This window comes from Crocuta crocuta, unplaced genomic scaffold (genome assembly GCF_008692635.1).
Source record: "Crocuta crocuta isolate KB4526 unplaced genomic scaffold, BGI_CrCroc_1.0 scaffold334, whole genome shotgun sequence".
In the NCBI taxonomy this organism is placed as follows: domain Eukaryota; kingdom Metazoa; phylum Chordata; class Mammalia; order Carnivora; family Hyaenidae; genus Crocuta; species Crocuta crocuta.
In genome coordinates, this window is record NW_027533260.1 from 3,706,899 (window position 1) to 3,719,665 (window position 12,767).

The window sequence follows — 12,767 nt, forward strand, 5'->3', positions numbered from 1 at the left end:
CACAGAGCCGGACACAAGGAAATGGGAGAGGTGGGGGTGGAGGCCCTCGCTCCCCCCCGCCCCCCCGACTCGGGGTCTCCAGGACAAAGCCTGTGGTGGCACCGACCAGGACTACAGCCACGGGGCCCCAGACCTCCAGCGAGCAAACGCCCGGGCCCACGGGAAACAGCCTTGGGGCGGGGGGGGGGACACGGTGCCCAGCACCCCCACACCCTCACCTGGGGGACTGTCCTGCGGGGCCTCGGGGCAGGTGTTCTCGTGCGCGATGCGCTCCAGGGGCGTCAGCGGCGTGTGCAGGCCGCAGTGGGGGCAGGTCCAGAAGGTGCGGAGACAGTCGCTGTACAGGTCGGTGTCGCTCTGGGGAAGAAAGGCTGCGGTGGGATGCGGCCCCCTGGCAGCTCGCCGCCACCAGCCTGGGACCCGTCCCAGAATCCCCTGGGGCTGGCGGGGGGGCCCTCCCTCCTGAAACCGAATCCATGCACGAAGTGGGGGCGTGATTGGTGGGGAGGCGGAGACTCCCTTGAATCCCATCTTTGTGGCAGGGGGGAGGCGGTGAGGGGGCAAGGTGGGGTCCACGCTTACCGTGAGGCAGTTGTAGGTGAGGAAGTCAGTGACGGCGTAGCCCCCTTTGGTGGGGTGGGGGGACAAGGTGCAGCTCCCGAAGAGGCCAGGGAGACTGGGCGCAGCTGTGATGGTCTGGGGCCCCACATAGAGGTTCTGGACTTCCAGTCCCGTGAGCCGCCGGAGGCTGTAAGGGACCTGGGGACGGGAAGACAGGAAAGAGGGGAGACAGACTCAGGGAGACATTGTTAGGGCACCCGGATCGAGCTGTACCTGAAATCCAACCCTGGATGGTTCAGTCACAAGGCCAGTTGCTAAGTCCAATCACAACGCGGTCTCGGACACTCCCGACCAGGGGCTTGTCTGAAACACGCCCGATGCCCGAGGCCCCTTCTCTGCTCCCTGTGGGACCACATCCGGACCTTCCATGGGCCACCTTGCCTGTCCTCGCCCAGCATGTCAATCTGTTCCCCTGGCCCCGGCTCCCCGGGCCTGCCGCTCCTCCAGAAAGTCACCCTGGCTCACATAACGTCTCCACCCCATCCGCACGCAGTAGAATCAGGAGCAATTCGCAACTATCCGCTTAAGGGGTGGGGGACTGAACTCAAATCCGCTCGGCCCAATTCTTCCCAGACCCCCGTGAACGGACAGCTGCGTACAGCTTCCCTCGCTTGTCCCGCGCGCCTTTAACCGCTAATGAGGAGTAACACACGCCGGGAAACCTCTGCTGAATTCGAGCCTGCAGGGGCCAAAGGGGGCGGGGCCTCTGGAGCCAGGCTCCGGGGGTCAAATCCCGGCTCCACCCCTCACCAGCCTTGAGACCTTGCCCTTGTCCTCAACTTGTCTGGTTTGGAAACCCACAAAGGTGTGACCCCGGAATGAGCAGGAAGCCAGGCCCTCTGGACTCTGGATCCGTGGGGCGGGCAGCCCTCTGGCCAAGGCGGGGGTGCCGCCCCGTGGGCAGGTACCTTGGATGCCGTGAACTTCAGCAGCTCCCTGCTCAGGTGGGCCACCTCCTTGCGGGCCACGGGATCCTCCTCCTCCTCTTCTTCTTCTCGGTCCACCTCCGGCAGCCGCCGCTGGGCCTGACGCGCCAGCTGCCGGTCCAGGGCACTTTCCCAGCGGGCACGGAGCCGCACGGAAGCCGCCAGGAGCCGGGCCGCGCTCTCACTGTCCGCAAGCTGGAGCTCCAGCCAGCCGTCAGCCACCAGGCGCGAGCAGTCCCCGTTGGTGTCCAGGGACCGGCTGAACAGCAAGAGGGACTGGAAGGGAGGACAGGGGACAGGGGGCATCCACATGCCGCTCGCCTACTCTGTGCCAGGCACCCTTCCAGGTTCCGCTGTGAACGAGAGTCCCCGCGCCCACGGAGCGGACGTTCTACTTGGGAAAACAGAAGGACTGACATCAAAGAGGAAACTGCAATTCGTTCTAAGGGGCCAGGGCCGCCATCGTGCGTCAGAGGCTGATGGCCGAGGGAGATGCGCGTCCCCACGGGGTGGAGCCTACACGCACGGATGCCTCTGTCGACACTTCTCAGTGCACCTGCCGTGTGCACCTGTCGCTCTGCACCAGCTTCACCCTCGACACATATAAACACGTATCGGGTCCCAGTTAACGGGACGGATGTGGAAGCGTTTAAGGCTGAAAAGTACCGATGCCAGCAATTTACCCTGTAACTGTTTTTCATGTTTACTCATTTACTTTGAAAGAGAGAGAGAGAGAGAGACAAAGGGGCAGAGAGACAGAGACGATCCCAAGCAGGCTCTGTGCTGTCAGCGCAGAACCCAATGAGGGGCTCAATCCCCTGAACCATGAGATCACAACCTGAGCCGAAGCCAAGAGTCAGCTGCTCAACCGTCTGAGCCTCCCGGGTCCCCCCAGCAACTGTCTTTAAAATGCATCAGGAGGGGCGCCTGGGTGGCTTAGTCGGTTAAGCGTCCGACTTTCGCTTAGGTCATGATCTCGCGGTTCGTGGGTTCGAGCCCCGCGTCGGGCTCTGTGCTGACTGCCAGCTCAGAGCCTGGAGCCTGTTTCAGTCTGTGACTCCNCCCTGACCAGGCAGCACCCTTGGCTAGTAAAGGTTTGCCTCCTCCCTGAGTCTACTAACCGCCACCACTCTGTCCCTGCACTGCTGTGTTCTTTCTCTCCAGCTGCGAGGAGAATCCGGTGTTACCGCTTCTATTTATTTGTGTTTCTGTTTGGCGTCTGCCTCCCCCACGCATACAGGGGCCCAGGAGTTGTGCGGATTCTGATTGCGACGGCACCCCCGGCACCCGGGACAGGAATTGGCGCCCTGTGCGAGGCACCCGCTCAAGAAATGTCTCAGCAAACGTGTGACTGGGCAGGTCCGAGTGAGCTGTCACGGGGCGGGTAGAAATGGCAGTGTCCCCCTCACTCCCTGGGACTTGTCTTCTCCCCCACAAAGCGAGAATCACGGCAGCCCTCGAACCGCAGGGAGACACGCAGAACTCACGGGCCGTGGCCGCTAAGACTGCCAGGGCTCCCGCTTCCTGGATGCAGACACACACGCGAATCTGTCTGCAGCCTAAGCGCGTCCTCCGCTGCCACCCTCCCCCGCCTGGATGGAACAGTCGCTTCCTTGCTGGGGCTCCCTGCTTCCGCCCAGCAGGCCCTGACCCACATCTGTCCTGACCTTCCCCGGGCTGGCGGCCCCGGTCTCTCCTACTCCTCTGACCTCCTCGCTCTGATCTCATCTCCAGCCATTCTCCCCTTCACCAATGCTGGTCCAGCTGTTCCCTGTGTGGGGCCTGTGTGTGCCTCAGGGCCTTTGCACTTGCTGTTTCCTCTACGACACTCTTCTCCCAAAGTATCCCACGGGTCCTTCCCTGCTCACCTTATTTCCTACTACAGCCTGTCCCCCGCCCTCAACCCGCCCCTCCCCAATCCCCTTACCCTATTCTTCTCATTTGCCCCAAGTACTTCTCACCCGCAAACACAGCATGCGATGCTTTACAGTCCTTACCGCCATCCACTGTTCCCGACACGCAGCAGGTGCAGCACGTGCTGCGGGAAGGTGACTCGCAGGCCCAGCCCCCACCTCCTGCCCTGGGGACACCCCTGCCCCAGCGACCGGGACACAGTCGCCACACCCCGGGACACACCTGGAGAGCCGGGATGCGGACGCAGTTCACCAGGTAGGCCTTGTTGGTCTCCAGCAGAGAGACGAAGCTGAGGAGCTGGTGCCTGCTGCTCATCTGGTCCTTGTCACCTGCAACGGTCAGGACGACAGCTCAGGGCACCCCTGCTACCCCATCTCCCAGCCATGGCCCCCCACCCCACATGGGTCCGTTCCCAGGGGTGGCCGTCCCGCCAGGGCATTTACACATCCGTGTAAAACACACATTCACGCGGAGCGCCTGGGGGGCTAGGTCAGTTAAGGGTCCGACTCTGGATCTCAGCTCAGTCACAATGTCACAGTTTGTGGGATCGAGCCCCACGTTGGGCTCTGTGGTGACAGCAAGGAGCCTGCTTGGGGTTCTCTGTCTCCCTCATCCTCTCCCCACTCCTGCTCTGTCTCTCAAAAATAAACTCGTAAAACTTATTTACTGGGGCGCCTGGGTGGCTCAGTCGGTTAAGCGTCCGACTTCGGCTCAGGTCATGATCTCACAGTTCAGTGGTTCGAGCCCCACTCTGGGCTCTGTGCTGACAGCTAGCTCAGAGCCTGGAGCTTGTTTCAGATTCTGTGTCTCCCTCTCTCTCTGACCCTCCCCTGCTCATGCTCTGTCTCTCAAAAAATGAATAAACATTTAAAAAATTTTTTTAAATTATTTATTTAGCGAAGGAGAGAAAGAGAGCATGAGTGGGGAGGGGCAGAGAGGGGGAGGGAGAGAATCCCAAGCAGGCTCCACGCCATCAGCGCAGACCCGGTTGCAGGGCTCAAATCCACAAACCGTGAGATCATGACCTGGGCCAAAACCAAGAGTCAGATGCTTAACTGAGCCGCCCAGGTAACCCAAAAAATAAACTTAAAAAATACGTGTGTCTATGTATACATATATATATATATGCTCAGATGTGTAGCGATAGTGTGACTTATATGTAAATACTCATCATAATGAATATGACTTTCACTATTCATTATTCGATATTAAGCAATACTGGGTTTTTGGTTTTGGTTTTTAAAGAAATACTACTAATTTCATTAGAAGCGATAGCAGCATCGAAGTACTGCAAAAAATCAGCCTGTAGCGTTTTAGTCGTTTCTAAATGACACGACATCTGGGATCTGCTCTACATCCAGCAGAAAGGAGAAAAACACGAGGTGACGTAAGACACAGCACACAGGGTGGCCGCGGGGGGCCGGAGGAAGGTAGGAGGGTCGGTCCTACTCTCCACTTGGAAAACGTCTGGAATTTTCAAAATTAAAAAACAAAGGAGAAAAACAATAGAGCAGGAAGAGGGTTAAGGGGCCAGGGATTTACCGGCAGTGAAAGGCTGGAGACAAGTTGCAACTTCTGTCTTAAATGTGTCCCGTTCTCACCCTGACCCTTCTGGGGGACATGGTGTCCTACCTCACGGTACTTTCCTCACAAACACGGGGAGAGACCGTTGTGTCCCGGAGCTCACACGGGGCGCGCGGCCATACCGCAGCCACCCAGAGACCGTGGGTTCTGCACCGAACGTTCTGGAGGGCCCCGGCCCGGCCCTGCTGACACAGCTAGTCCGAGAACGCTGCGCCTTTCCCCACGGGGCCTGTGGCGCCCCCGGGCAGGACTGAGCCTGGGGGGCTCACAGAGCTCACAGGATGGGTCCCCCCTACTCACGAAAGGCTCTGGCCCGAGGAGTGGCCTCAGAGCCGCTTCCGCCACCCCTGCAGCCCTCGGTCAGGAGGGCGGGGCTCAGCGTGGCCGGGGATTCGCCAAGGTCACCCAGGGAGGTCTGGCCCTTGGGACCTCCGTGCCTGCAGGTTCCGCGTCAGTAACCCCAGCAAAGGCAGAGTGTGAGGGGAGCAGGGGGTAACTGTGAATAGTGAGGGTCACCCTGAGGTCACCGTCCCTGCCCCGCCCCTCACACCCCAAGGGGTCGGCCCCTCCCCACCCGGACTCACGGTACCTCGGCTCCCTGCGGCGCCCCCAGCCTCTTGCTCCTGCGAGTGCAGTACCTCCGGGGTGCTGGCGAAGACGGAAGTGGGGTGCGGCACGGTACCCTGCTTGGACTGGGTGTGGAAAATCTGCCAGGGGACAGAGGTGCTCGGACCTACTCTCCTGCTGCCCAGAACCCTTTTCCTCCATGCCCTTGGCCAGATTCCCCCAGCCGTGTGTCCCCTCTGAAGTCTCCTCCTCCAGGAAGCTTTCCCTGACTGCGGCCCAGGCTGGCCAGGAACTCCCCCATGTCCCCCGATCCCGAGCCGGCACCCTGGGACATCCGGGCACGGGTCTGCCCCCACACGCTGGCCTGCAGCAGGGCAAGGGCCGTTCCCATAACTGCTACGTCCCCAGCACGAGGCAGGGCAGGGAGGGCGTGCTGAGGGACAAAACCCCGCCGGCCCAGTGAGCACGAGGAGACCCACCTGGTCCGAGTCCTTGCGGCTGCTGTTGAACGGGTCCGGGACGGCGAACTGGGGGTAGAGGCCCCGGCCCAGCACCAGCTTGAGCAGGGCCACCTGGTCGCGCGTCAGGTCCTGGGCCGCGGTGGTGGCCGCCTGCAGCTGATCCAGGCTGTGCCGCAGCTTGAACTTGACGTCCTGGAGGGAGTGTTGCGGGGCAGGGTTCCTAGGGGGCCCACGCCAACACCCATGCGGCTCGTGCTAGGACACGCGGAGCCAGGGGTGCCGCGCACAGCGGTGGCGGGCTCCTGAGGGAGGGCAGCACCTCCCCCCGACCCCCCACCCCCGCTCAAGTGCGCCCAGGCCGCCCCGGGCTCCCACCTGGATGTCCACGCTGTCGCTGGCGCCCGGGTCCTCTTCGCTGGAGCAGCCGCCCGCGTCGTCCTGCAGCCGCAGCACCTTGCGGCCGCGTCCCCCGCCCTCCTCGTGTTGGCGCTTCAGCCGGTGCAGGGCCCGGCGCTCCCGGCGCTGCTGCAGCCGGCTGTGGCTGTCCCCCGGCTGTGAGGTGTGGGCCCTGGCCAGCAGCCCGTGGTCCTCCAGCAGCTCCTGGGGGCGGCCGGGGCCGGGTGAGGCATGCAGGGCGGGGACACGGGCTCAGACTGGGGCCTGTCCCCCGCGACCCCTCTGCTTTGGGGGCGCCACGTGCATGTGTGACAGACATGAGGACCGAGCCTCCCGCTGCCCCCTGGGGGTCTGCGCGCCCGCGAGAGCGGAGCCTCTGCTCTAGAAGCCGGTGAGGCCGGGGGTGCTGAGAGCCATCAGGACGCCAGCAGTCCCCACCACGGGGACACCAGCAAGCGCATGCCAGGCCCGGGACACCCACGCTGGGCCTCCACATGCCCAAATTCAACCACAAGGAGGGGGTTACTTGTCCCCACGGCAGCCGCATGGCCACTGGAAGGCGTGGCGAGGCACCCGTGGACAGAGGCAGGCTGCAGATCCACGTCACAAACGTGGCCAAGGCTCGTATCGCCCCACCTGTGCGCCTGGCCCTGTTCTAAACGCTCTATGTGGATTAACTCACTTAATCCCCCCAGGACAGCTGTTCCCATCGTCCCCATTTCCTCACTGAGAGCGGAGGCTCCGAGCAGCATGGCGCAGGGATCCACCATCAGGACATGCACGCGGGGGCCCCGCCCATCACCCCACGCTGCCTCCCAGAGCTCAGCCTGTGTGACCAGCTGGGCACCCCTGCTCCAGGTGGTGTGGTTCCTCATGAGGAGGTAGCATGTGACTGCTGACCCTGGCCACTTCTCCAGGAAGCCCTCCTGGATTTCTACCCCTTTGAGCCACCCAGGGCACATGACATCTGAGGGTGTGATGGGGAAGGGGGATGGGTGGGTGCAGGGCGGGACCCCGGCGCATCAGAGAAGAGAGGTTATGCCATGGCACGCGCTCACACGCACTCACTCTGCACCCCCCCCCCAGCCTCGCCAGGTCTGTTCCTGGCCCTCACCCCCGGCCCCAAGCCTCACCTTGAACTGGCGCCGTACATTGGCCATCTCGTACAGCCGATGCTCCTCTATGCCGCGATGGCGGCACCACCTGCGTGAGCTCCTGCTCCGTTCAGATTTCACCTGGTGCAAATCAGAGACCAGGGCGTCCAGGCCTGTCCAGCTGGGGGAGGAGGAGGGGGCTGACCCACTGCCCAGACGCCCCCAGCGTGGGCCCGAACAGCAGCCCCCTGGCAGAATATGAGGCAGGTGGAGATCCGTCACAGCGCCCTCAGGGACACCTGCTCTCCTCCTTCTTCCACGTCTCAGCCCCTCTGCCCCCTCCTGCAGGAAGCCCTCCCAGGCCACACCAGGTCAGACATAACCCTCTGGGCTCTCTCTCTCTCTCAGCTCTCTGGACTCCTCATCACAGCCCGTACTGAGTGGTTACTGTCTAAGTCTGCCTCCCTGCACTGGCCTGTGAGACCCAGGAGGGCAGGGCCAGGCAGTTTCAGCCACGACTGGGTCCCCAGCACTGCCCAGCACGGGGCCAGGCCCACAGCAGGGACTCGGGGAGCACGTGTTAGATATACAGTTACCCCCGAAGGGTGTGGGCTCTGTCCAGTGGGTAGTGGGTCCGTTCAGTGCTTTAGGAACCCCAGCCTCTCCTCAAGGAGGGGACCCAGCACGTGCTGGCCCCACGCCCTCCGGAATGAGTGGTGGGCACAGGGGCCGGTCCTGCCTGCAGAGGACATGGTGGCCCTCCCTGGCGCAGCGGGCCTCCCCGGACCCTGGGCAGAATGACACACTCAGGGATGACGCCACCCCCAGCCTCACCTGCACCCAGGCGTTGAAGACGTTGAAGAGCGTGAAGGGGTCGCCGTGGTCACTGTCCAGGGGCCGCCGCGCTCCCGCGCTCTCGGGCTTGCTCTGGGCGCTGCGGGTGAAGGGCGACTGGACACTGAGCGCAGCCGCGATGGTGAGCACGGGCTCCGCCAGGTGGAACATGGAGCCAAGGATCAGCATCTTCCCTGGGGGTGGGGGGACGCCGAGCTGAGCCTCCTGGGCCCCCCACATCCTGCCCCAGCCCCTCTCCATCTTGCCCACAAGGGGCCCCGGGAGCCGGACAGGATCAAGTCCACACTCTGTGCTCTGCGGTCATGTGAGCTTGGGTGAGGCCTCAGTTTCCCCAGGTGTAGGCTGGAGGTCACTGCAGTTCCCGCCTCCTGGGGCACGAGGTGGGCACGAAGGGGTGGCTGCTACTAGCGGCCCCGCCCACCCGGCTCTCCTCCCAACAACTGGCTCCCCTGCACCCCGCCCCCTCCTGGCTTTATTTCCCTTCCTGGCACACACTCTGCCTCCCCGCCACGGTATCCCTCTCCCCCCTCTAGGATGGGAGTCCACACGAGCGGTAAACGGCCTGCCTGGCACAGCACGGGCTCCGTGTGCCACCTCAGGATGAACCCTGCCCTGCCATCCTCGTTTCACGCAAGGTGGAGATGATGGGGGTGGGGGAAGGGGGGTAGAGAGCGCTCTTCAGCAGGAACCGAGCCCTTCCCTGCTCTGGCCCCACAGTCAGTGGCCTGCATATCATGCGTCTGACTCACCCTCACCATTCCCCTTGGCCGCCTTTCTGGAAAGTTCCAGTAACATGTCTAGCCTTGTACAATGCAGGTGGGCAATAAAACGAGGCTGTCCCAGAACCCTGTAGCTCTGTCCCTGAGACGAGCCACTCTACTTCTCTGTGCCTCCATTTCCCCATCTGGGAAATGGGCCCAGCCCATCTGCCTGCCAGGAGACTGAACCATGGTCCTGTGAAACACGCGGTGCTCCGGCCGGCACAGAGTGAGAACGGCGATGGAGCCACCGGGCCCCGGGTTATCTGCACCTCCTGCCCCACAGGGCGGAGTGGCTGGGGAGCACCTTCCGGCTCTGCCGACCGCGTGACCCTGGGCGAGTGCGTGATCAAATCCAGGCCCTACTGCCTTGTTCCGTGCCCCGGAGCGTGTACCTCTGTCCCTGGCCAAGCGTCAACTCCCCCACCACAGAGCGGGTGACTGGAGGCCCTCCCCTCACCAGGTGAGCATGAAACCACAGAAGGCCCGTAAAGCCTTTCACTGAGACACAACCAGAGCTCTCGGAACATTCCCTTTCTTCTCAGGTCTGATTCCCCTGCTCTCGCCCCATCTCCTAAAACAAATGATAAGAACCAGCTTCCCAACCACGAGAGGTCCTCGGGGTCGCTTGTACGCAGCCCGGCGTCCCCGCCACGGCCCCAGGGTGTGGCACTGATGGGGACCTTCCTGACACGAACACAGGCAGGGGATTCTGTTGAAAATGGCGCCACGAAGAGCCATGCTCTGCTGGGGGTGGTCCGTGGGCCACACGCAACGTCGCTGAGTCACGAGAATCAGACCACGAACCTCGGTCACGAACTTCTCAGAAAGGGCAGGGAGGACTCAGAAACAAGCAGGAAGAGGTAGGAGGTACTGACACCCTTATGACACCCGCAGAGAGGGCACCGGGGTGGAGCTGGGGACAGGCTGTGCGGAGGAGGGGTGCCCGTCCGTGGCCTCCTGAACTCCCGGGGCCCAGCACAGAACCCGGCACGGAGACCTGTGAAGGAACGCACTTGCCTACGGGTCACCCAGCGCGTGAGCGGTCCCCGCGGCCGCTCGGGGGCCCTGCGTGATCGCCCCCAGAGGAGGTCCTCACCGATTACGACGTCCACGGGAAGCTGGGCCAGCAGAGAGCCGATGGGGGTGAGGGCCTCTGAGCTGTCCAGGGCGCCCTGGTCCCGGAGGTAGAGGATGGCCGTTTCCAGGCTGGCCGGTGGTGGGGGCTCGATGAAGGGGAAGGTTCGCGGGTCCCCCACGCTCATGCTCTTCATCTGGAATGACAGCGGAGTCCCCCGGGAACGGGGATGCAGGAGCCACTGTGGGGCACTGTCAGGGGGGCTCATGGATCACAAGCTCCTAATACCTCAAAACTCTCAATGTCAAGGCCCATCACACTGTCTGTCTGTGGACCCAGTGCGGTCTTCTCCGAGACCCTGGCCACAGAGCCAGGCATGTGCCCTGAGCTAGACCCATGTGGGGTTCTTAGCCCCTCGACAGCAACCGGCGAAGAGGGAGCACGTGCCCTGAGCAGGTCCCATCGGGATCCTCCCCAGGACTCTGCCCACTGAGGCTGACAGAGGGAGGTCCGGCCATCATCCTCTCTGGTCGTGAAGGGCCAGCGTGGAAGCCTGGAGCTGCTGGGCCACTTGTCCAGCGAGGGCGCCCAGAGGTGAGCCCGCAACAGTGGACAGAGGAGTCCTTAATCGTTCCCAAGCCAGACCTCCCCCCCACCCTGACGGATGCGGCACCTCGTGAAATCCCCTCTCCTGCATATGGTGGCTTGAGCTGGGTTTCTCTCGCCGTGGACCAAAGAACCCTAATTCAGCAGCCCAGGGGGCGGCAGGCTGTGGGGACATTGATGCGAAACACCCGCCAGCCGCCGGGCCTGGCAAGCCGTAAACCGTCAACCACTCTAGGAAGCAGGTGAGGGATAGGCTGGCACGGAGGCTCGCGTGGCCGTGGGAGAGGACGAGGAAAGCTCAGAGGGCCTGGGGGGCTCGGTCAGCCTCCCCAAGAGGTGACCTGCTCGCCTGGGCCTCTTCCGGGGCGCAGGGCGCAATACAAGCTCTGGGACACCCACCCGGCAACCAGCCTGTCCACCTTCCCCCCTGCTCCCCAAACCTTGATAACGCGTGGACAATGCTCAGTTCTCATTTAAAAACCTTTAAATTAGGGGCGCCTGGGTGGCTTAGTCGGCTAAGCGTCCGACTTTCGCTTAGGTCATGATCTCGCGGTTCGAGGGTTCGAGCCCCGCATCGGGCTCTGTGCTGACTGCCAGCTCAGAGCCTGGAGCCTGTTTCAGTCTGTGACTCCCTCTCTCTCTGACCCTCCCCTGCTCACGCTGTCTCTCTCTCTCCTAGAAATAAATTTTAAAAAAGATTAAAAAAAACCCAAAACTTTAAATTAGGGGCGCCTGGGGGGCTCAGTCAAGCTTCTGACTTCAGCTCAGGTTATGAGCTCATGGTTCGTGGGTTCGAGCCCTGCATCCAGCTCTGTGCTGACAGCTTGGAGCCTGGAGCCTGTTTTGGATCCTGTGTCTCCCTGTCTGTCCCGCTCCCCCCTCATGCTCTCTCTCTCTCTCAAAGATAAACATTAAAAAAAAATTTTAAATAATAAATTTAAAAAATTAAATGAAAAAGAAACTATCATAGTGCATCATGCACAGAAAGGGGAGTGGCCTGTGCCACTGGCCACTCCCCCTCTGAGGAGCTGGGGGGGACCTGCTGTGGAAGCCATCCGCCCTCCCCGCCTCGCTCAGCTTTTCCTCTTCTGCGGGCCACAGAGCCTATGCTGGCCAGGGTCCCCAGGTGAGGTGTGGCCACAGGTCGCGGCGCTCACCAGGGCAAGGGGGACAGAGGGACCCGCAAACCCTCCCACGCCCTCACCCTCACCAGCAGGATGATGGTGGAGGAGCACAGGGAGGGGGCGTGGATCCCCTCACATAAAACTGCCCCCCACCCCACCCGAGAACTCCACCTCTGTGACCCTGGCCACTCCGTGATCACGCCCACTGCATCCAGCAGCCTAGTCCAATCAAAGCTCACTAATTAAGAGTCGTGACATAAAACATGCGGCGATACCCCCATTTTACAGGCCACCTGTTGATGGGTTTTCTTTGACAGCTGAAAGCTCTCCCAATGGCATCACGAGGTTTCTCCCGTGAGCCTGTAGATCCAGGGGGGCAACCCCCCCACACACACTTGGAAGGGAAGAGCCCCCCCCCCCCCCCCCAGCCCCGCCAGCCCTGCCCTTCCTGCTCCGAAACTCTGGCACCGGTCCCGTCAGGGTCCCCCCGGGCTCCTCCTGGCCCGCGCCTCACCTGCAGCACCAGCGCGTCCAGGGCCACCCTCCGGATCTCGGGGACAGGGTAGGGGGCGAAGGCATCGTAGTCCGATTCGGCGTAGAGGCGGAAGCAGACGCCGGGGCCCGTGCGGCCCGCCCGGCCCTTGCGCTGCTCGGCGCTGGCCTGACTGATCCAGAACTCTTGCAGCCGCTGCAGCTTGGCCTGGGGGTCATAGCCCATCTCCTTCACCTTCCCTGGGGGGAGGGGCGGGGAAGGGGGGACACTGTGGGTGCTGGGGCCGCGGG

The 12,767-nt window shown here is 62.5% G+C and overlaps 1 protein-coding gene across 1 annotated transcript in view; it reads right to left on the reverse strand.

The window, feature by feature from the left end:
• Positions 1 to 12,767, reverse strand: part of DHX34 (DExH-box helicase 34) — a 28,076-nt gene that overhangs the window by 1,602 nt on the left and 13,707 nt on the right. The window contains exons 6-16 of the mRNA XM_077747309.1: positions 12,499 to 12,716; positions 10,276 to 10,450; positions 8,398 to 8,591; positions 7,603 to 7,704; positions 6,449 to 6,673; positions 6,092 to 6,265; positions 5,635 to 5,752; positions 3,684 to 3,790; positions 1,530 to 1,823; positions 583 to 759; positions 219 to 357 (exon numbers count right to left, since the gene is read on the reverse strand). Of these exons, the coding sequence (XP_077603435.1) occupies positions 219 to 357; positions 583 to 759; positions 1,530 to 1,823; positions 3,684 to 3,790; positions 5,635 to 5,752; positions 6,092 to 6,265; positions 6,449 to 6,673; positions 7,603 to 7,704; positions 8,398 to 8,591; positions 10,276 to 10,450; positions 12,499 to 12,716 (1,923 nt within the window). The remainder of the gene's footprint in view (positions 1 to 218; positions 358 to 582; positions 760 to 1,529; positions 1,824 to 3,683; positions 3,791 to 5,634; positions 5,753 to 6,091; positions 6,266 to 6,448; positions 6,674 to 7,602; positions 7,705 to 8,397; positions 8,592 to 10,275; positions 10,451 to 12,498; positions 12,717 to 12,767) is intronic.